A 23,436-nucleotide genomic window follows, 5' to 3' on the forward strand; every position below is an offset into this window, starting at 1 on the left:
TAAAATTCTCTCCAGAAAGTTCTTCTGTTTCCATTGTTAGGTTGCTTCCTAGGGATAGTTTTAGTTCTTGTTGTAAGTGGTATGTTATTTTTGATCACTTTTTCTCAGTAGTTGTTGCTGCAGGGAGAGGAAAGTAGTGTGATCTTGAGCCTGGAAATTTTGCTGATTGTGGTCGTTTTACTGGACCAGCGGTCGTTGCCATTGCAAACACTGCGTTTTTTCGCCTGCCTTCCAATCCCAGACATTAGAGGACACCTTTGAGCATTGGCCAGGAGAGGGCGCCCTTGTTCAGCTTCCAACCTGAAGGAATGTTTGAGGTATTGTTCCCTTAAGGATGATGTAAGCTTTTGGTAGATGTCCTTATCAACCTAAAAGACTTCGTTCATTCATTCACTCAACAAATGTGTACTGGATGACTACTAATCCAGGCATTGTTTTTGGCACCTGGGATATGTCCATGAGCCAGTTAAAAGGGCAATCTCTGCTCTCATTACCTATTTATACGTATTAATTGACCAACTACTTTTATCATGTATAGGTGTTGAACTTTATCAAATGCTTCTTCAGCAGATTTTGAGATAATACCATGATTTTTTTCCTAAAGTCCATTCATGTGGGAAATTACACAGGTAGATTTTTCTGATGTTGCATCCTGGCATAAACCCTGCTTGGTCTTGACATAGTAATCATGGATTTGGAGTCCTAATATTTCCTTTAGGATTTTTCAGGCACAGTTCATGAGAGAAATCTGTCTTCATTGTCTTTGCTTCCTTCTCTTGTGTGTGCTCGTCTGGTTTGGGTGTCAAGATTATGTGGTTATACACACCTCTTACAATGATCTAGGCTTACTCAGGCCAGAGGAGACTTCCCCCACCATTTTACCTCAAATAGAATCCCCTAGATACCCCCTATTTCTTTACCCTGATTTATTTTTACCCTTAAGCACTTACCACAAACAAGCACTCGTTTATTTGCTAATTTGTTTATTATTTCGTTTCCCCCACTAGACTATAATCTCCAAGAGGGTATCAGTCTTGTTCATTGCAGTATTTCCCACCATCTAGAATAGTGCCTGGCACATAGCTTGTGTTCAATAAGCATTAGATAACTGAATACATAAATCAACCTCAGGCTTTTTCAGGTTAGGAGGTTGAGGACTGAAGAAGGTGAGCTGGGGTCACAAGTGAGATTTTCTACACAGACTCAGTCCAGAGTTCTTTCCATTTGCATTGGCTACCTATTAAATTAGTTGTAGTTATCTAAAGGAAAATAGGAGGGAAATAGAAATCCTATGAGAATATGAATATTTCAGTTGAAAATTTTAGGTATTTTTTTAAAGTTAAAATTTAGCTAAATTATACCCTCTTATAGATCAAAGACGATTAGTTTTTTTGTTCACTCAGTTCTTATAGACAAAAAGATGATTTACAGAAGATACGTACTACTACTAATATATTATACATTCATGAACCAGTATCAAGATAATGTAGAAGACAAGGAGGACGTGAAGTTAGACCAGGTGTCTGAGCAAGCCCAAACACCCCAAGCTGTGCTGTCTCTACAGCTTTAATTTTGGAGGAGAAATTTGCAGTATGGTTGAGAAAATCTGTAAATCACACCTACTAATAACTGTTCTTTTGGGGGGCTTTTTGTGGGATCTGATTATCTAGCTTAATTGATCCTATGGAGGACAGCTTTAGCTGAAAAAGAAAATGGAAATGAAAGACTTAATTAAAAACGTAATGTCACTTCCTTGCTGTGAGGACACCAAAATAGACGATGAACACATTCTCTTCAATATTTATTCATCTGATTTTCATGGTAATTGGTTGGTCCCTGACTATAAAGGCGGAAACTTGGCAGAACAGATTACTCAGATAAATAAGGATGCAAAACAGTTCTACGTCTAAATTTACTCCAGAGTATACCAACCTATGTACCTTCCCACTGTGCACTGATTGTTCAAGACGAGGGCGCCTGGGCGAGCTGGAAATGTGGGTGACAAGGATCACCGTGGCAGGGCTTCTGAGCTCCTGCAGAGGTGCTGAGGCTACCGACCCTAGATAACAGCAGCTGAAAAGAAGCCGGCGAGTGGGTCTGTAGGAACAGCCTCAGATATGGAGTCTGGTGCACTTTTTTTTCTTTTCAACATCTTTCAGAATCATTTAGTCAGCCCTCTGTGTCTAAAATTATTCCCTGAGTCATTTATCATTGATTCATCACTTTGGCCTTGAAGGGCCAGCAAAGTGATGTGGGCACTGTGCTTGCATTTGAACAAGCTACGGCTGCACGTTGCTGGGTATTCCATGGGCTTCGTCAACGTGGTCTCAGGTTATGGCATGTTTGAGAGAGTGTACAGGGGCTTTTGCATTCCTGAACTCACCAAACCATGACAACCATCCAACATCCACATTTATCAGGTTTTTATTTTCTTCTCAGGGTAATTAAGAAAACAAAAAGCCCCCTGATCCCTCCACTTAATAAAGCCCTGTTGTTATTTTGAAATTCCCTTTGTACCAGTCAGTCTAGCCTGTGCTGCCGTAACAAATAAGGGACTCCCTTCTCCAACAATGAGAAACCTGACTCCCATTATTCTTAATGTTTTTACCTATTTGATGAACTTCCTTGTATGTGGAAACCTGCCTCATCAAGCCTGGATTTCGACTCCTCTGCCCAGCTGTCCCCACATGGGTTCCCTCCTCACCCTGTTCATGTTTTGACACCCACACTGCTCGATCCTCCTACATACATGCCCTCCCCCTCCTTGGCTGTGACTTCCATGGTGGGCTGCCCAACCTTCTCCTTGGCATGGACGCTTCTGACACCCTGTGCCAGTCCATCCATCCATCCAGCCCTTGGGCATACCCACTCTGCCCGCACTCTGGGATGCCATTTGGGGCCATTGTGGCTACATGACCCCCACATCACAGACACCTGTCTTCTTGGCATTTGGACTTTTTGTTCACTTAGGAAGGAAAAGGAGAGGAAAGGAAAGGGAAGAGGAGCTTTGCAAAGTATTTCATAACAGATCCTGGGCCTCCTATCATTCCTAGTATAACTACCTTAGCACGCATCCCTACCAATAAGGACATTAAAACAACAACAACAACATGTCATTGTTATAGCCAACAAAAACCAAAACTAATTACTAAACATACTCAAAATTTCCTGATTATCTCAAAGATATTATTTTTATAGTAAGTTTGTTGGAATCAGAATCCATAGATGGTCCATCCACGTCATGCATTTCATTATGTCTCAAGATTCGCACTCCGTAGAAGCTTTCTTTCTGTTTCCCTCTACACCTTGATTTGTTTGGTGAACTGGACATTTGTCTGTAGAATTTCCCACGTAGTGATTTGTGTCCTTGCTTTCTTGTGGCATTATTTAACTTGTTTCTTGTTTCTTGTATTATCTATGAATTGGTAAACATAAAGATCTTTAAAAACAGCTCTGTTGGGACAGAATTTACATAATACACACTTGAAGTGTACAATTCTGTGGTTTTTAGTATGTTCGCAGATATGAGCATCCATCATCACCGTCCATTTTGGAATATTTTCATGCTGTACCATTTAGCTATCACCTCCCTATCCTCCGATCCCGCAGCCCTAGGAACCACTCAGCTATTTTCTGTCTCTATAGATTATCCAATTCTGGACATATGTATGAATAGAATTATATAATATGTGGACTTTTGACTAACTTCTTTCACTTAACATAATGTTTTAAAGGCTTACCCATGCTGTAATATGTGTGAGCACTCCATTCCTTTTTATGGATGAATAATATTCCATTTTTGGACACACCACAGTTTATGATTAGTCTGTTGATGGACACTTGGCTATTGTCAATAATGCAGCTATAAATGGTACGTACAAGTTTTTGCATGGACATATGTTTCATTTCTCTTGGATATATATCTAAGAGTGGATGCTAGGTCAAATGGTAACTCTGTACTTTGTCTCTTGATGAAATGCCAGACGGTTTTCCAAAGCAGCTATACCATTTTACATTCCAACCAGCAGTGTATAAGGGTTATAATTCCTCTATATCATCACCAACACTTGTTATTATCTGACTTTTTGATTCTAGACATACTAGTGGATGTAAAGTGGTATACCATTGTGGTTTTGATTTGCATTTTCCTTGATGACTAATGAGGTTGAGCGTTTTTTCATGTGCTTATTGGCCGTGTGTGTATCTTCTTTGGAGAAATGACTATTCAGATCCTTTGCCTACATTTCTTCCTTTTGTTTTTTTTCTCTTCACTTTTTATTGTGGTAAAATATATGTAATATAAAATTTACCATCTTAACTACTTTTTGAGTGTACAGTTCAATGATATTAAGTATGTTTATATAGTTAGGCAACCACCACCGCCATCCATCTCCAGAACCCTTCTCATCTTTTAAACCTGAAACTTTATACCTATTGAACAATAACTTCCCATTCCCAACCCCCAGTCCCTGGCATCCACCATTTTACTTTCTGTAACTATGATTTTGACTACTGTAAGTATACCTCATATAAGTGGAATCATATAGTATTCGTCTTTTTGTAATTGGTTTATTTCACTTAGCACAATGCCCTCAGGTTTCATCCACATTGTAGAATGTGTCAGAATTTCCTTCCTTTTTAAGGCTAAATAATATTCCATTATGTGTATGTATCGCATTATATCGCATTTTGCTTATCCATTCATCAGTGGATGGATATTTGGGTTGCTTCCATGTTTTAGCTATTGTGAAAAATGATGCTATGAACATGGGTATGCAAATATCTCTTCCAGACCCCACTTTCGACTTTTATAGTATATATCCAAAGGTGGATTTGCTGGATCATATGGTAATTCATTTGTAATATTTTCTTGAGAAACCATCATATTTTTTCCACAGTGGCTGCACCATTTTACATTCCCACCAGCAGTATACAAGGGTACCAATTTCTACACATCCTCTTCAACATTTATTTTCTATTTTCTTTTTTTTTTTTTTTTTTTTTTTGCTGTATGCAGGCCTCCCACTGTTGTGGCCTCTCCAGTTGCGGAGCACAGGCTCCGGACGCGCAGGCTCAGCGGCCATGGCTCACGAGCCTAGCTGCTCCGCGGCACGTGGGATCTTCCCGGACCGGGGCATGAACCCGTGTGCCCTGCATCGGCAGGCGGACTCTCAACCACTGCTCCACGAGGGAAGCCCTCTATTTTCTTGATAGTAGCCATCCTAATGGATGTAAGATGGTATTTCATTGTAGTTTTGATTTGCATTTCTCTAATGATCAGTTTTGTTGGTCTCTTTATATTCATCCTTATTAGAGTTCATTGAGCTTTTTGGACGTTTATACTCGTGTATTTAATCAGATTTGGAAAATTTCTGTCATTATTTCTTCAAGTACTATGTCTTTCTCTTTTTACTCTCTTCTCCCTCTAGCATTCTAGCAATGCATATGTTGATCTATTTTATGGTATCCCACAGGTCCTTTAGGCTCTGTTCACTTTTCTTCAATCTTTTTTCCTTCTGTTCCTGGGACTCAAAAATTTCAATTGTCCTATCTTCAAGCTCCCTGATTCTTTCTTCTGTCTTGTGCTTTTCCACTCCAGAGTTTCATTTTGGTTCCTATTTAGGTTTTCTAAATAGGTTTTATTGATGTTTCTATTATTTTCGTACATCATTTTCTTGACTTTCTCCACATCTTTATTTAGTTCTTTGAGCATCTTTAAGGCACCTTCAAGTTATTTTAAAGTCTTTTTCATGAATATTTATCCCTCTGTTTTTTCTAAGAGTTTTATAGTGTTAGCTTTTCCATTTAGGCTTTTGGTCCATTTTGAGTTAATTTGTATATTTGGGGTGAGGCAATGTTTCGATTTTATTATTTTACAGGTGGATATCCAGTTTTCTCAGCATCATTTGTTGAAAAGACTATTCTTTCCCCCATTGAATATGTTTGGCATTGCTGAAAATCGATTGACCATATATGTGTGGGTGTATTTCTGCATCTCAATTCCATTCTGTTGATCCCTATGTCTACCTTTATGGCAGTACAACATTGCCTTGATTACTGTTGCTTAGTAGTAAGTTTTTAAGTCAAAGAGAGTGAGTCCTCTGACTTTGTTCTTTTTCAAGATCGTTTTAGCTATTCAGGGAACCTCACAATTTTATATACATTTTAGAAACAGCTTGTCAATTTTTACAAAGAAGTCAGATGGGTTTCTTATAGGAATTGTGTTGAATGTACAGATCAACTGGGGGATAGAGAGTATTGCCATCTTAACAATGCTGTCTTCTGTCCATTAACATGGGATGTTTTCCCACTTATCTAGATCTTTAATTTCTTTTGACAATGTTTTTTTAGTTTCCAGAGTGTAAGTTTTCCACTTACTTTGTTAAATTTATTCCTCTCTATATATTTGTTTCTTGGATGCACTCATGAATGCAATTGTTTTCTCAATTTCATTCTCATTGTGTTCTTTGCAAGTATATAACTACAATTAATTGTTTATATTAATCTTATATCGTGCAAACTAGCTGAACTCATTTATTAGTTCTAATAGTAGTTTTTAGTGATTCCTTAGTGTTTTCTACATATAAGATCATGTTATCTGTGAATAGAGATAGTTTACTTCTTTCAAATCTGGATGCATTTTATTTCTTTTTATTGACTATTTGCCCTGGCTAGAACATTCAATAGAATAATAGAAGTGGCAAGAGTGGTCGTCTTTATCTTTTTACTTATCTTAAGGGGAAAGCATCCAACCTTTCACCATTAGGTATGATGCTGTGAGTTTTTGTGGATGTCCTTTATCAGGTTAAGTAAATTTCCTTCTACTTTTTTGAGTATCTTTTAACATGAAGAAGTGTTGGATTTTGTCAAATGCTCTTTATGTGCCTATTGAAATAATTATGTGATTTTTGTTTTTTATTCTATTGATATGTTCAACTCCATCAATTGGTTTTCAGATGTTAAACCAACCTTGCATTCCTGGAATAAATTCTGCTTGGTCATAGTGTATAATTATTTTTATACGTTTCTGGATTTGGTTTGCTAGTACTTTTTGTTGAGGATTTTTTGCATCCATATTCATAAGAGATATTAGTCTGTAGTTCTCTTTTCTTGTAGTTTCTTTGTCTGGTTTTGGTATCAGGGTACTACTGGCCTCATTGATTGAATTTGGAAGTATTCCCTCATCTTCTACTTTTTGGAAGAAATTCCAAAGAATTTATATTAATTTTTCTTTAAACATTTGATAGAATTCAGCAGTGAAGTTATCTGGTCCTGGGCTTTTCTTTTGGGGTACTTCTGTTTACTGCTTAATATCTTCACTTGTTATAGGTGTATTCAGATTTTGTATTTCTTCCTGAGTCAGTTTTGATAGTTTGTGTCTTTCTAAGAATTTGTCCATTTCACCTAATATCAAATTGGTTGGCATAAAATTTTCCATGGTATTCTTTTATAATCTTTTTTATTTTTATAATGTGGGGAAAATGTTCCCCTTTTCATTTCTAAGTATAGTAGTTTGAGTCTTCTTTGTTTTTTAATTTGGTCAATCTAGCTAAAGGTTTGTCAAGTTTGTTGACATTTTCAAAGAACCAACTTTTGGTTTCATTGATTTTTTTTCTATTGTTTCTCTATTCTCCATTTTGTTTATCTCTGCTTTAATCTTTATGATTTTCTTTCTTCTGCTTGCCTTAAGTTTAGTATACTCTTCTTTTTTTCAGGGTCTTTAAGTGAGGGGTTATGTTATTGATTTGAGATTTTGTCTGTCTTAATATAGACATTTACAGCTATAAATTTCTTAAGTATAGCTGTAGCTCATAAGTTTGGTCTGTTGTGTCTTCGTTTTCATTTATTTTAAGTATTTTCTTATTTCCTTCCTGATATCTCTTTGACTCATTAATTATGTAGGAGTTTTTTTGAATTTCTATGTATTTGTGAGTTTCTGAATTCTTTTCCTGCTGTTGAGTCCCAGTTTCATTCCATTTTGGTCAGAGATTGTATCCCCTTAGTGTGGCATTATTGTTATACATATTAAATCTATTATATTAATGTTACAGACTTAACAATGCATGGTTATATTACCTTACCCTCTGAAATTATTTCCTTAGCCTAATGCAGCTTTGCTCTGCCCACCTCCTTTGTACTGTTATTGGCAAATATGTTATACATATATTACATTTCTATGTTAGGCCCAACATTACATTATATTCATATTATTTTATACAATTACTTTTAAATAAGTTAATATTGAAGTTTCTAATTGCCTTCTTGAGAGAAGAGACCTAAGTTTTCCTCACCATGTCATTACTATTATCCAGCTCATTCCAACTATTTTTGGAACATGCATGAAGACAGTCTGATTTTCTGTTCTAATGTGGACTAATAGATTACTAAAGCAAACCCATTATTCTAAGGACATAGTCTCATTGGAGTCTTGGGTGAGTTTCAGCCTGTTGTGTATACTATATCTTCCTCTTTTATGGTTTTCACTCACTTTAATTGGAGTTATTTCTCAAAACAGGTGCATGGGCATGAACTTTCTCATTCCTACATGTCTGAAAATATATTTTGAAGTCACTTTGATTCACCTTATGGTTGCCTGTAGCATGGCTGCTCTGATTCTTAATCTTTTGTAGATTACTTTTTCTTTACCTACTAGACATTTTTAGTTTTTTCTTTACCTTCTACAATGACGTGGTCATGAATCTGTGTGTACCTTTTCTTATTCATTTTTCCAGAGATGTGATGAACCCTTTCCATCTGAAAATTTTTGTTTTTTCTTAGGTCATAGCAATTTCCTTATATTATTTCTTTGATAATTTCTTACCTTCTTTATTCTTTCCCCTTAGAACACCTTGTTGAGGGGATGGATCTCTTGGATTGATCTTCTGTCTCTTCTTTCCTGCAAGTTTCCAGTTCTTTGAAAATTTGCTCTATGTTCTGAAAGCTTTCCTTGATGATCTTCCAAACTTAATATATGTATAATTTTACAAATTGTATATTTAATTTCTAAAGGAAAATTTGTTATCTTCTGACTGTTTTACTTTTTTGTGCATCTTGTTCTTTTTAATGGTTAAAAAGAAGAAGAACATTTTTACTTTTTGGTGTTATTAATATGAGTTGTTTTTAATATTTTGTCTATTTTCCAACTTAACTTGTGGGGTCAGGTGTTTGTTTGCTTATCATGATTTTTCTTTTCATGGTACTGACATTCTTAAGATGCCCAGTACATTTCCTTGCCATATAGAAGAACAAGAGACTGGACTGATTTTCCTGGGATGGATCTCCTCTGCTGTAATACATTTAGGTATCTTTCCCTCTAGTCTTTCCTGGCATTAGCATTGAAGACTGACTGAGATTATGTGTGTGTGGTGGGTGAGACATGGGGTAGGGATATTTTGGAGGGGATTAGGTGAAGGGAAGCTGTTGTATGACAGATTAGAGGACTGTAGGGTGAGAAGGGGTGGAGGGGGCTCAGACTTTTACGCTGGGTACCTCCCAGGAGCGTTTTACTTGGAATCACCTTTACCCTCCTATAGCCTTAATTTTCCCCAGACGTCTTATTTAATTTCTTTGGATAAACATTCTCTGGCTTCTTCCCTGAAGGCAAAATACTAGTTTGGCTATAAGGAGGCAAAGGGGAAGGAGGGGGTGGTGGAGCTGCTGGCTAAGTTACTCTGGAGCATTCTCCAGGCAGCCTAACTGCTCTCCCTCCCACCATTGCTCCTCTCTCTCCTCAGCTGCAGGATCCGCCCTCCCCTCTACATTCTAGGCTACCCTCCTCCTCACTCTTTTATTTCAACAGCCTTCCTCTTTTCTGCTAGCCCACAGTGTGCTGATGTTACAGTATCCACTGGCAATCCACATCCTTCTTTTTTGTTTTAGAAGTTTATTCCTCTACTGTCATTTCACTGGGTTTGGCGAAGATGGGATAAGACAATGCCTATACTCAGCCTTACATTTTAAATTAGAATTTCTTTACTCATGCCTTTCCTGTAAAAAGAGAATCATTTAATGATGTAAAACATCAGCTATTCACCCATCTCTATTTTCTATTGACGATTACAAAATTAAAGAAGTAAAAACACATAGGTACATTTTAGTATCTTCCCCACTCAATATTTGGTAAGGGACCTTCCCTCCTTTTTTTCTGTAAATACACCAGTGCCCTAGGGGAGCTTGGAGCTAATGTGTCCACAACATTTCTGTGCTTCTCTGGCATGGCTCTGAAGAAACCCTGATTGGTGAACATTTCCTATGAATTTCCCTTTTGGATACCGTGGTCAGGCTTCTACCTTTTTTCTCTTCTATTATCAGAAACAGACTTTGCTGACTTTTGGGTAAACTTGGGGATGATTGAGGCTCCTTAGTACCTTGGAACTGGAAAAAGAAGGGACATTACACCTAGAAGGAACCAGGGCCAGGCAGCCCAAAATAGTCCTCCCCTGGATGTGGCTGGTCAGGGAAACCATGGGGTGGGAGGGGGAGATTGGAAGATCTCCAGGATCCCAGCTGTGCAGGGATTCATGATCAAGCTTACAGTTTGGATGGAAAATGAGTGTACATGTGGAGCAAGGCATCAATTGGAAAATGTAAGCAACTGGCGTGCAAGATTCCAAGTACGACCCTTGGCATTGCAGCCCCGGGGGCTGATGTGGCCATTGGGTTTAGGAGGGACTTGGACTGCACCTTAATTTCAAGTCTGGAAGAAGCCAGGCAATGTGGCCAGGGTGGGTCTACATCCTATCTGTGTTAGGTTGCATTCAGGCATGAACTTTTGGGGGTGGGAAGATGTCAGTGGATCCAGCCAAAGCTGAGACAGTAGACAGAGGGCTGCAGGTCTGTATGTGCAACTGTTCCTGTGGAATCAGAGTTTTCATCAGGAGACATCTTCAACTGACAGCTTTGCCTGTTCTAGTGCCACCCTTTGGACGGGGCTGAATGTAATCATTTTGTCATCGATTGAATGTACTCCTTAAGGCATGATTTTTTTTTTTTGGCCGCACCACGTGGCTTGTGAGATCTCAGTTCCCAAACCAGAGATTGAACCCGGGCTGTGGCAGTGAAAGCCTGGAATCCTAACCACTAGGCCCCCAGGGAACTCCCTTAATATACCATTTTTAAATGCACAATTTCTAAATGCCTACAGAGCAACTCCACATAAGTGTTCTAGGCAACTTGAGCCTACCACGTCTAAAGGGGAAGGTATCATCCCATCGTTCCCAGCTCCTCATCCCAGCTGCCCCCTGGATGCCTTCCCATGGCTTGCCCAGTCAGCAAGCCTCTGCCACCAGCACCTCCCTCTCACACTCCACATTCTCTGACTGACCAATCCCCTAAATATCTCTGAAAGGGTCCCTCTCTTCCTGGATTGTCAGTGCATTTCCCACCACCCTTCACTGCCAGCAGGAGGCTCCGCTAATGTCATTCCCTGCTCTAAATCTCTCCAGGATGGCCGTTGCCTTCAGGGTAAGTTTAAACTGCTCAGTATGGTATGAAAAACAGGAACAGCAAACATTTACTGAGCATGTACTAGGGGCCCTGCACTGTGTGAAATTCTTCATGCACATTAATCAGTTACTTCTGATGAGAATCCTATGAAGTAGGACTATTATGATAACAAATTTACATGGGAATGAAGGCTCAGAGAGGTCAGTAACTTGCCCTAAAGGGCACCATTAGGAGGTGACAGGTGGGGAGGTGAACCCAGGTGCTTGAAACTGGCTTCTTGTCACTACACCAGACAGTTATCTTGGGGGTTGGGGGGGAGGTCCGATGGTAGTTCACAAAGCACACAGAATGCTGCTTGGCACCCAGCTGGGTGACGAAGGAAAGCGCTGGTGTCTGGCTGGTTTACATCTCAGTGGAGCATCTTGAGAATGTCCCATCATTTCTGTTTTGATACTGGGTGGGTGGAGGGGCTGAATGAACAGGGCAGGTACTGTCACGTTCCTGTCAACAATGCAATTAGACCAACAGAGCTTCAAGCTGTACTCTTCTCGCCCAGTGGTTCTCAGAGTGGGGTCCCCTGTCCACTGGAACCTGCTAGAAATGCAAATTCTCAGGCTCCACCTGCTGAGTCAGAATCTCTTGGGGTGGGGGTGTCAGGCAGTCTGTGCTTCCAGAAGACCCTAGGGGCTTTTGATGCTGCTCAAGCTGAGAACCACAGTCTAGTGAACGCATCCTTCCTGGCCTGTACATTTTGGGGCCTCTGCCTGGGGCTTTGTGTCACAGGGTTGCTTCATGGCTAAGAAGAAAATGTTTGGGGAGGGCAACACCAGATAATATTGAAGGAAGCTTCCAGCTCTCAGTTCAATTTCTTCGCCACTGTGTTCTGCCAGCCACTAGAGGGAGCAAAAGGCACACAGCTTCTATCCTGGGAAAGGGATGGCTGACCTCACCTGTAAGGATGCAGGTGAGCGTCCAACCTCCGCTTCTCAGCAGTACAGGCAGGCTTGCAGGAGAGCCTGCTGTCCACGCTACTCTGTGCTTCTTCTCTTCCTAGTTTGCTCTGTGTTCACAGATTTTCACAAAGTTATCAGGTTAGCTTTGTGGGATGGCTCTGTCCTCCCTGGGTCTGCATTCTGCGCCCAGTGTTCTCCCCCGCCAAAGTACATTTGGCATGGTCTCTGGTGGTGAGCACTGCAGGGTCAGACAGCTTGGGGATGCATTGAGTGCCCCAGCCTTCCTCCTTTAAGCTGGAATTAGGACTTTTTGGGTACTTTCTTGAGCAGTGCCTTATCAGCTGGCATCCTGGAAGCCTCACAGAGGTGAGCACTTAGAACTAGCAGGGCCCCAGAGAATCTTCCTGGGATGAAAGTTCTGCATTTAGAGAGACTACAATTCTATCCATCTACAGAGCTCCTAAAAAATTATTTTTAAGGTAGAATTTTCTGTGCTAGTTGATACAAGCAACAAGGAATTATTATACTTTCTGAACAGTTTGAACAAAAGTTCATAAACCCAATACTGCTGGAAAGTTAGAGTTCCAAAGGGCTGATCAAGCAGCCCCACATCTGCAAGGGCATGGAGGCTCACCTGTGAGGTGATCAGGTGTGCTCAGACCAGGCTGCAACTTAGCTGTCCTCTCCTTTGCCCTCCTGGATGACTGCCCCCTGCATCACCCCATCCTCATGGCACTCACGTCCACCACTGCCCTCTTCCACTGCTCATCAAGGTGAAGAGCCCAGACTACAGAGCAAAACCCGGGCATAGGGTGTCCCTTCTGACAGATGTCCACATCTGGCTTAGTCAACCTTGATGGAGAAAACGTCCAGAATCAATGAAGGGGGGTGGTGAGAAGAGCTCAGAGACTTCACTCAGTCTCTCCTGTGCCCTCAGATCCCAAACCTGATATTCTACTCCAAAAATTAACATCCTGAGGTTGACCCACCACTTCCCACCTCCACTGCTGCTCCCACCCTTGCAGATACTGCTAGGACAGTGAGGTGGAATTGCTGGATCACATGGGAAATCTATTTTTAATTTTTTGACGAATCTCCATGCTGCTTTTCCACAGTGGCTGCATCAATTTACATTCCCACCAACAGTGTAGGAGGGTTCCCTTTTCTTCGCATCCTGATCAACACTTGTTATTTTTTGTCTTTTTGACAATAGCCCTTCTGACAGGTGTGAGGTGATATTTCACTGTGGTTTTAATTTGCATTTCTGTGGTGATTAGTGATGTTGAGCATCTTTCCATGCCGGTTGGCCAACAGGCCATCTGTATGTCTTCTTTGGAAAAATGTCCATTCAGGTCCTTTGACCATTTTTAATCAGGTTATTTTTCTTTTTTATGTTGAGTTGTGTGAGTTTTTTGTATATTTTGGATATTAACCCTGTATTGGGCTTATTATTTGCAAATATCTTCTCCCATTCTATAGGTGGCCTTTTTTTGTTGTTGATAGTTCCCTTCACTGTACAAAAGCTTTTTAGTTCTATGTAATCTCATTTGTTCATTTTTGCTTACATTTCCCTTGCCTGAGGAGACATGTCCAAAAAACTATTGCTAAAACCGATGTCAGAGAGTGTCTGCCTAGGTCTTCTTCTAGAATTTTTATGGTTTCAGGTCTTACATTTAAGTCTTTAATCAATTTTATTTCTGTATATGGTGTGAGAAAGTATTCTAGTTTGATTCTTTTGTATGTCCAGTTTTCCCAACACCGTTTATTGAAGAGGCTGTTTTTCCCCATTATGTATTCTTGATTTGGCCCATTTTTAAGTCTGGTTGTTTTTTTTCTTATTATTGGTTTTAAGAGTTCTTTGTATAGTAGAATATTGTATTGGATAATAGTCCAAACTTATTATTTTATTATTTATTGTTATTATATATTATTTTATTTATTAGATATGTCTCTTGCAAATATTTTCTTCCCATCTGTGGCATGTCTTCTCATTCTCTTGACAGTGTCATTTGAAGGGCAGAAGTTTTTAATTTTAATGAAATCCAGCTTCTCATTTCCTTCTTTCATGGATCATGCCTTTGATATCATAAATAAAAAGTCATCATCAAACCCACAGTCATCTAGGTTTTCTCCTATGTTATCTTGTAAGAGTTTTATAGTTTTGCATTTTACATTTAGGTTTATCATCCATTTTGAGTCAATTTTTGTGAAGAGTGTACAGTTTGTGTCTAGGTTCAGTTTTTTGCATGTGGTTGTCCAGCACAATTTGCTGTTCTAGCACCATTTGTTGAAAAGACAATATTTACTCCATTGTATTGCCTTTGCTTCTTTGTCAAAGATCAGTCATCTATATTTGTGTGGGTCTATTTCTGGGCTCTCTATTCTGTTCCATTGATCTATTTGTCTGTTCTTTCACTAATACCACACTATCTTGATTACTGAAGCTTTATTGTAAAACTTGAAGTTGAGTATTATCAGTCCTCCAACTTTATTCTTCTCCTTTGGTATTGTGTTGGCTACACTTGGTCTTTTGCTTTTCCATATAAACTTTAGAATAAGTTTGTCAATATACACAATATCTTGCTGGGATTTTGATTGGGACTGCATTGAATCTATAGATCAAGTTGGGAAGAACTGACATCTTGACAATATTGAGTCTTTCAATCCATGAATACCGAATATATCTTCATTTATTTAGTTTTTTAAAACTTTCTCTCATAATTTTGTAGTTTCCCTCATATAATTGTGTATATATTTTGTTAGATTTATAACTATTTCATTTTGGGGGTGCTAATATACTGGGTTGGCCAAAAAGTTTGTTTGGAGTTTTCCATAAGATGTTTTGGGAAAAACCCAAACAAGCTTTTTGGCCAACCCAATAAATAGTATTATGTTTTTAATTTCAAATTCAACTTGTTCATTGCTTATATATAGGAAAGCAACTGACTTTTGTATAGTAACCTCTTATCCTGCAATCTTGCTACAATCATTTATTAGTTCTAGGAATGTTTGGTTGTTTGTATTTTGGTTGTTGTTGCTGTTGATTTTTTTGGATTTTATTCATAGACAATCATATCATCTGTAAGCAAAGACAGTTTTATTTCTTCCTTTCCAATCAGCATACATTTTATTTCCTTTTCTTGACTTGTTGCATTAGCTGGGACTTCCACTATGATGTTGAAAAGGAGTAATGAGATGGGACATCCTTGCCTTGTTCCTGATCTTACTGGGAAAGCTTCAAGTTATTTGTAATATTCCTTTATTATCCTTTTAATGTCTGTGAGATCTGTAGTGATGACCCCTCTTTCACTTCTGATATTAGTAATTTGTGTCTCCTTTCATTTTTTCTTACTTAGCCTGGTTAGAGGCTTATTGATTTTATTTATCTTTTCAAAGAACTAGCTTTGGGGATCATTGATTTTCTGTATTGATTTCCTATTTCAATTTCATTGATTTCTGCCCTAATTTTTATTATTTCTTTCCCTTTACTTAACTTGAACTTAACTTGCTTTTCCTTCTCTAGTTTCCTAAAGTGGAAGCTTAGATTATTGATTTCAGATTTTTCTTCATTTTCAATATATGCGTATTGAACTAAAACAAAGGCTCTCATCCGCACTTTTATGTGCTTTTTTGCTATGCAAAGCCTAACGTAGTTTTCTGGGGTTAACATTCATGTGTCATCACTGTAGCAGAATCCCTTTATGTATCTGGAGAAGTTTGTCCTAGGTTTGTCTGGGCTGCTGGGCTTTTAAAATCAGCCATTGGCATTTCCAGCACATGGCAGGTGAGTCCACACAGATGGCTCTGTGTGCTGCAAGTTCTCTGGGCAGGAGCTAGATCAGAGTTTCAGCAAGTATTTATAGGAGTGAAGTAAACTGCCTACTTCTTTATATGGCTTACTCTTCTGTGTGCTTACATGTGTGCATGTTTATACTGGCCAGCCTACGTACTACAAAAACACTGACCAGTGTTCCTCAGCTTGGCAGCATGTTGGAATCATGGAGGGAACATACAACACGCTAGTGCCCAGGCCCCATCCCAAGCTCCTGGTGAAGTTGGCCTAGGCATGGGGTTACTGAGAGCAACTCAGGTGATGCCAACGTGAGCCAGGTTTAGACCACTGTCCCAGACACGTTCCCAACATAAATCTTTCTTCATCTGTCTCTATTGCCCCAGAACATAAATGAGTGTTAATCATTAAGAAGTGGAAATAAGGAGTCAATGATGTAAAGGCAACACCCCGATAATACTAGGCTCAAGCTGAGCTCCTGGGTGCCTTCAGCATCCAAGGAAGGGGCCTGTTGTGTTACCCAGGGGGTCTTTCTGGGTGGGGAATTCTAAGGAGCCCCAGGAGGATTAAACAACCTTGATGCAAAGATGCCAGAAAGTCTTGCAAAAAGATTTTTTTCTGAATGTGCCCATCAGATTACACCCTTACTGAGGCTTAATGCCCAAGAGTCAGGGGACCCCATGGCCTGGGAAGTTTCTTCCCCTTCAGTGCTTACAGAGGTGGGTGGGGAGGAGCCTCACATCAGAGTTGGAACCCAGGAGAGGAGAGCATCCTAATTTTAAAAAGTTTAAAGCCCAGGGCAGATGGCCTGGGCAGGGGCTTCTGATATACACACCTGAAGTATAGATTTAGAGAGAGAATGAGATATGGGACTGAATGCCTAGAGATGGACATCCCATTGGTGGGTTGATGGAGGGGGAGAAAAAAGGGTGGCCACATTAAGAAAGGAGAGTGAGATTAAGAACTTGGAGAAGGATGGATGGACCTAGAGATTGTCATATTGAGTGAAGTAATTCAGACACAGAAAGGCAAATATCATATGATATCACTTATATGTGGAATCTAAAAGATGTTACAAATAACTTATTTACGAAACAGAAATAGAGTCACAGATGCAGAAAAGAAATTTATGGTTACCAGGGGGAAAGGGGCGGGGGAGGGATAAATTGGGAGATTGGGATTTGCATATGCACACTATTATATATAAAATAGATAACCAATAAGAACCTACTGTATAGCACAGGGAACTCTACTCAGTACTCTGTAATGACCTATATGGGAAAAGAATCTAAAGAAGAGTGGATATATGTTTATGTATAACTGACTCATATTGCTGTACAGCAGAAACTAACACAACATTTTAAATCAACTATACTCCAATAAAATTAACAAAAAAATAACTTGGGGAAAGAATATTGGGACAAGTAAGTGAGGAGAATAGATGTGCCTTCAGATCCTTGAGAGAGGGATGGTTGTTCCCTTGTTGTTCCAAGGGAGGGATGGGTCCCAGCAATGAGGCTGGAGAGAGGGGTTGGGGTACCCAGGCATCCCAGACCCATTGTGAGGGTCATCAATGGGACTGGAGCACTAGTGGGTACAGCCAGGGGCCTACTCCCTGCCCCGTCTCCATTCCCTCTCAAAGAAGTAGGGCCCCTGGGCTGCATCCGGAGCACGCTGGGACACTGCTCCTGGCCAGAACTCATACTGCCTCCTTCAAGTGTGGTCTATACTGTGAGTGTACCGACTCAGGGTGGGGGGACTGGTGACCCCCAGGGACCAGAGCACAGGGCCATTGTGCAGAGGGAAGAGGCAAAGTGCCACCCAGCACCCTCACCCCATCTCAGGCCTTCATCTATTCAGGAGAAGTTCATGGACAGGCACCCTACTAAGCTTTAGAACTGAGTGACCAGAAACGTGCAGCACTGCCCCTCCATCCCAGCAAGGGTCACTCTCCAGTGGGAACTTGGAGCCCCTCCTCACAACTGTGGGCTCCTTTCTGGCAGGTGTGCAGGATGCTGACAGCTGGCCTGGGGAGGGGTGGTGAGGAAGGACGGGGGCCTGAAGGTGCTGACCTGGAGGCTGAGCTAGGTTCCCAGGTGGAAGAAGAGGTCTGGGCCAGTACCGCCGGGCAAAGGCCTGCAGGTGGCAGGGGCAGGGGAGCCTGCAGACACTGCTGGGTGGTGCAGGACAGAGGTTTCTGGGATGAATCCCATGAGGGCAGGAGGGGAGCCAGAGAGAGGAGGCTGTTGGGATGCAGACGATCTCACCACGGCCCCTGGTTGCTAAAGGTGGGGGAGGCCATGGCTCAGTCCCAGAGGGGTGGACAGATGAACTGACTGAATTTACTGGCCAGTGACAGGGACCAGGGACTTAGCAGACACCACCTCTGAAAGCACAGGGAAACCCTGGGTCGCTAAGGAGGCTGCGTCTCCAGTTCTGACTCCCAGTGGGGAGCGTTCTTCTTCCTTTGCCTGTGGGTGGTGCTAACCTTCCCTCTGCACCCTCACAGATCCGCACAAAGGACAGGATCTTTGACAGTATCAACGACCTCATCAACCACCACCTGGAGAACAGCCTGCCCATCGTCTCTGCCGGGAGCGAGCTCTGCCTTCAGCAGCCGGTGGAGAGGAACCCGTGACCTGCCAGCTGCCCCATCCCGACACTGCACCTGCAGTCAGGAGGGCTCACTTCTTCCCGGTAGATGGGTACTGGGCCATGGGAACTCAAGCATCTGCCCACTAGCTCAGAGCTTTGTTCAAAAGCCCCAGGAGGAAGGCCTCCCTAAAGTGCAAGTTTCATAAACTTGTTCCGAATTCTCATGTGCATATTAAAGGTGTACATACCTATACATCCTATACAAATTATCCCTCTATATTTATATTTTTTAAGACTAAGAAAGATGTAAGACTGATGTTCCGTGCTGTATGTTTTTAATGAAAACAAAGTTTGACTGTAGTTGTCCGGGCAAAATGTTAATTCAGCTGACCCATTCCACTGGGAAAGTCCACTGGGAAGGTATTACCTACTAAGCACAATACAGGGAATAGAAGCAGCAGGAGGGTCGGTAATAAACACTTGGGATTGTGATAGAATAAGGCAAGATGCTGTCTATGCTCTGCACGTAAAGCCCTGTGAAGTGCTGGTCCTCATGGCTGTCCCTCCTCCTTGGTGATGCCTCCCAGGCTGCCTGCATCACACCTGTGTGCATGGGGTTTCCAGCACCAGAGATTAGGGCTGCTGCACTGAAGAGTAGGCGTTACTCCAGCTGTTTCAGGTAGTGCTGAGCACAGGAATGCCGTCTCCCATGACTCCGGTTGTCCAGGGGTTCTTGGGGATCCACTTTACTGCCAAATAGGGCACAAAATAAGCCTCACTGATCAAGATCTTGACAGGTAAATGCTTCCTTTGTTTTTATCTGTATAAGGACAAAATGAGGATGAGTGGAGGGGTAGATGGGGGTTTGTACATCCTCTTAGCCAACAGGCTGCTGCAGTACCTGCTAGTAAAACCCCGCCCCCTTTATATTCAGTAGAGGAAGAAGCATGTGTACGATCTGTGGAAGACGGGTGCAAACACATGTGCTCAGAGTTCCTGCCTGGAGACATTCCATCAGCTGTGGCTGATTCAGGTTTGCCTGAAGCTCGGGACCAGGCTCAAGAGCTTTGGGAATCAGTTTGAGGTCCCACTTCTGGAGAGATTGGTGGTAAATTGGCTGGTTTGTCTCTACAATTGTTTCCCAATTGCTCCATGAAAAGGGCTCATGCCCTGGGCAGCGCTTTGTCCCGGCTCCTTCCTTTGGGATCAAACACTGATTTCCTACTGGGTCGTTTGGTGTTAGGAAGTCGACAGTGTTTCTAACTTTTAAAAAATGTTTGGCTTGAGATTACCATATGATTTAACAGGTGCTGTCTTTTAAAAGATGGAAGGATTCACTCATTCGTTGGCACCTTCTCACTTGTGCTGCAATGTTGGCTCTTGTCCCAGTGAAATCCATTGCGGGCAGCACCCCCTTCATCAGTGCAACGGAAGGACTCTCTGCATACACTTAGCATTGGAGAGTAATAAGTTTGATGCTTCGAGAATGTGGAGTTAACGGTAGATTTAAAAAATTCTAATGAGCGCTAATTCCACAAAGTTCTAATGCTACGTGTGTGAACCCTGTTTCTACTTTTAGAGGGTGTGTATGGCCAGGATGGGAGGATGGGGTAGACCTGTTGGCTGAGGATGGCTTGGGACAGGTCCAAGGATTCATGTTAGCCTTCTGTGGAGTTTTTACCCTTTGAAGGTCCAATGAACCAAAGCTGACAGTGGCTTCAATCTTCTAGAATGTTCTGCAGTGAATTGGAACTTTATGGGGAGTCTGGCACTAATCTAGACTGCCCTGTCTCTTCCTAGAATGGTCTGTTTTCAGGTGCAGAACAGATACCCTGCTCCAAGTTATCCAAAAGCAGCGGGGTCTGAACAGGGATGCCAGACAGCAGCTAGGTCGGGCTCTTCCCCTGTGACAATGTAGACTTTGGGGTGGCTGTGAGAATTGCCCTGCACTCCGTCTCCTTGAGGCCTGCAGCCCTGCAGACGTATACATAAAAATCTGACCTCTATGGGGATGCATGATCCTTCTTTGTGTGCAAGTGTACACACATATAAAAATGGCTCAAATGACTTCTTTCAACAGAATTGCACGCCCCCCTGCATAAGGCCAAAACACTCATGTTAAGGGCAAAGGAAAGTAGGAAACAAGAGTTAAGAACTGAGGGCCCCTGAACATTTGATCTGTTTTGTTTTTCTCTTGGGAGTATAAGAAATGGTAATCTGCAGGTTTAGTAGCTCTCTGCTCTGAAGTTAGTGTTTATCTCAATGGTGATAAGCAATATATGCTTTCTGCATGAGAATCAATTTAGAAAATTAAAAGTAATGGGGGATCAAATATTGTTTCAATATTCATTCAAAATATGTATTTTTAAGCTCAGGTTTTAAGATCGCTTCCCACAGAACGTGCTAGTGGGACATAACTGGCACTCCTTTGTAGCCATTGGAGCAGATTTGAGGTGTAGCAGCAATTTTCTAGTCTTTGTTTTCTCCCATTTGTAAAGCATGTAAAGCATGTAAGAGCTCACCTGGGTCATCTCTTCTCTTCCTTAACGCCACATGCTGGGTATCACGGAGCCTCACTCACAGATGGGGAAACTGAGGCTCAGGTAGTGCCCACCTTGCTCAAGGCTACAGGGTCGGTGGGCAACAGAGCTGTTCTACTCTCTCAGCGCTTCTCTGAGCTCTGCTCCATAGGGAGCTCGGGATTCAGAGGCAAACTTCGCTGCAGCCACAGTCGGGGCAGCTCCAGGGCCTCCAACTCCCAGGGCGTGGTCACTGAGCGCCGTGCCGGGCCACCCTGGGCCCTCGGAGTGTGCCAGGACCTGCTGCCCCTCTCGTGGGCCCCCTGCCACTTGACCCAGGCCTCTGTGTCTGCCGGGAGAGCCAGGCAGGGTCCAGCAGTCCTAAAATGGCCTATCTTGCTAAGTAGCTCTGGAGACCCTCCCTTCCCCTTCCTACCCACACCATCCTGTTTGAATTAGCTGTGCTTTCCAGTGACACTCCTATCTGCTGGGAGCCTGCGGGGCTTCTGTGGGGCCGCTGGTCACTGGTTTCAGTCAGCTTTGACATCTGACTACTAGGGATACTCTGAACAGCTCATAGTAGAGGCAGGTGGGGAATTCCCTGGTGGTCCAGTGGTTAGGACTCGGTACTCTCATTGCCGGGGCCAAGGGTTCGATCCCTGGTTGGGGAACTAAGATCTTGCAAGCCACATGGTACGGCCAAAAAAAAAAAAAAAAAAAGAAGCAGGTGGACAGTCAGATGGTGTGTTCAAATCAAATAACTCCCCACCTAAATCCTATGTTTAAGCCACCACTTCCGGACTTTTTATGTTTGAGAGGCCAGAGGACCGGGAGCCTGCCTGGCCTTTACCTGTGTTTCATTTGAGCAATGATTCTGTTTTGGGCCATCTCAGCTGTTGGGGTTGCTGGACAAAGACCCAACTGGGGTTCTCCTGATGGAGGAGGGTAGCAGTGATCATTTCCAATGAGGACAGAAGGTGAGAAGCCGAGTGCGAAGGGAAAGTCCTGGCTGAAAGCAGGGCAGGCCTGGGAGAGGAGTGGATGAAACAGCACTTTGTGCGGCCCCCTCAAAGGGCCCCGTGCTTGGGGACAGTGTCGACTCATTCTCCTGGCTCCGTGTCCAGCCTGCTGTCCTGAAGATGCCCGCTTCCTGAAATGGAGCTCTCCTTTTAGGTAGCATCAGATGCCTGGGTGACTCCTTTATATAAGTAACCCTTGAAAACAAATGTCCTGGTCCTTATTTCCCTGAATCAGTCACTTCTTGAAGTCCAGTCACACGTTTCCTTGGATCCCAGGCTCCCCGGGCAGCCTACCTTGGCTCCCGTATGCACAGAGCCATGTGGCCTTGAGCTGGTTGCTCAGTTTCTCTGAGCCCTGGCTCTCCACCTGCACCACTGGGCTGTGCAGTCCCTGTCCTGAGAGGCTGTGGGGGCCAGTGACTATGTGTAAGCATGGAGGACAGTTGTTTCCTGGGATGCTTCACTCTCAAAAGTGTACATCTGTGCTCTCTCGCTGGCCAAGTATGTAAGGATGCCATCCATAAATGCCTTTCTGTGAACGGTGACAGCCCGGTGGGAAGTGGGAAGGAGATTGTGGAAAGATTGTAAATAGGTAACTGTAGGACACAGACAGATCTTGGCCTTGGGTTTCAGAATGATACTCTAGGGTTCTGTAGTAAAACTTTAAGTTGGTCCTGAGAAAGAGAAGTGGAAAAACGACTGGCACATCTTGTTAACCTGGAACTGTCCCTGCTCCTCAGGGGACAGCAAGTAAGGGAGTGTTCTGGGATAATACAGCTGGAGGGACCCATTTTTCAGTGAGGAAACCAGAGCCAATTGACTTGCTGGAGGGTGGCGACAGTCAGTGACTGAATCTAGGACAGAGTGCAGGACTTATTAGAGTCCTTTAGGGCTTGTACATAAAGCTCAGCCCCTGATGGAAAATGGCCAGTAGTGCTTCTCTCCTTGAGTTTACATTTATGTTCCATCTTTTTTTCCAAAATGCATAAAGGTGTGAGTCATTCACACGGACAAGGAAGTGTTTCTATTCCTTTGTTTAGTTTGGCGTCCCTCAGAAGCAGACCTTGAGAGAAGCTCAGAGCCTATGTAGACTTAGGGGTGGGGAAAGGAAGGAA

The 23,436-nt window shown here is 42.2% G+C and overlaps 1 protein-coding gene across 1 annotated transcript in view; it reads left to right on the top strand.

Moving 5' to 3' along the window:
- The window catches only part of SHC3 (SHC adaptor protein 3), a 145,111-nt gene extending 123,209 nt beyond the window's left edge, over nucleotides 1–21,902 (top strand). Inside the window, exon 12 of the mRNA XM_019936230.3 lies at nucleotides 18,698–21,902. Within this exon, the coding sequence (XP_019791789.1) occupies nucleotides 18,698–18,826 (129 nt within the window). The 3' untranslated portion in view covers nucleotides 18,827–21,902. The remainder of the gene's footprint in view (nucleotides 1–18,697) is intronic.
- Nucleotides 21,903–23,436: the final 1,534 nt, after the last annotated feature.

Source organism: Tursiops truncatus, chromosome 6 (genome assembly GCF_011762595.2).
Source record: "Tursiops truncatus isolate mTurTru1 chromosome 6, mTurTru1.mat.Y, whole genome shotgun sequence".
Classification (NCBI taxonomy): domain Eukaryota; kingdom Metazoa; phylum Chordata; class Mammalia; order Artiodactyla; family Delphinidae; genus Tursiops; species Tursiops truncatus.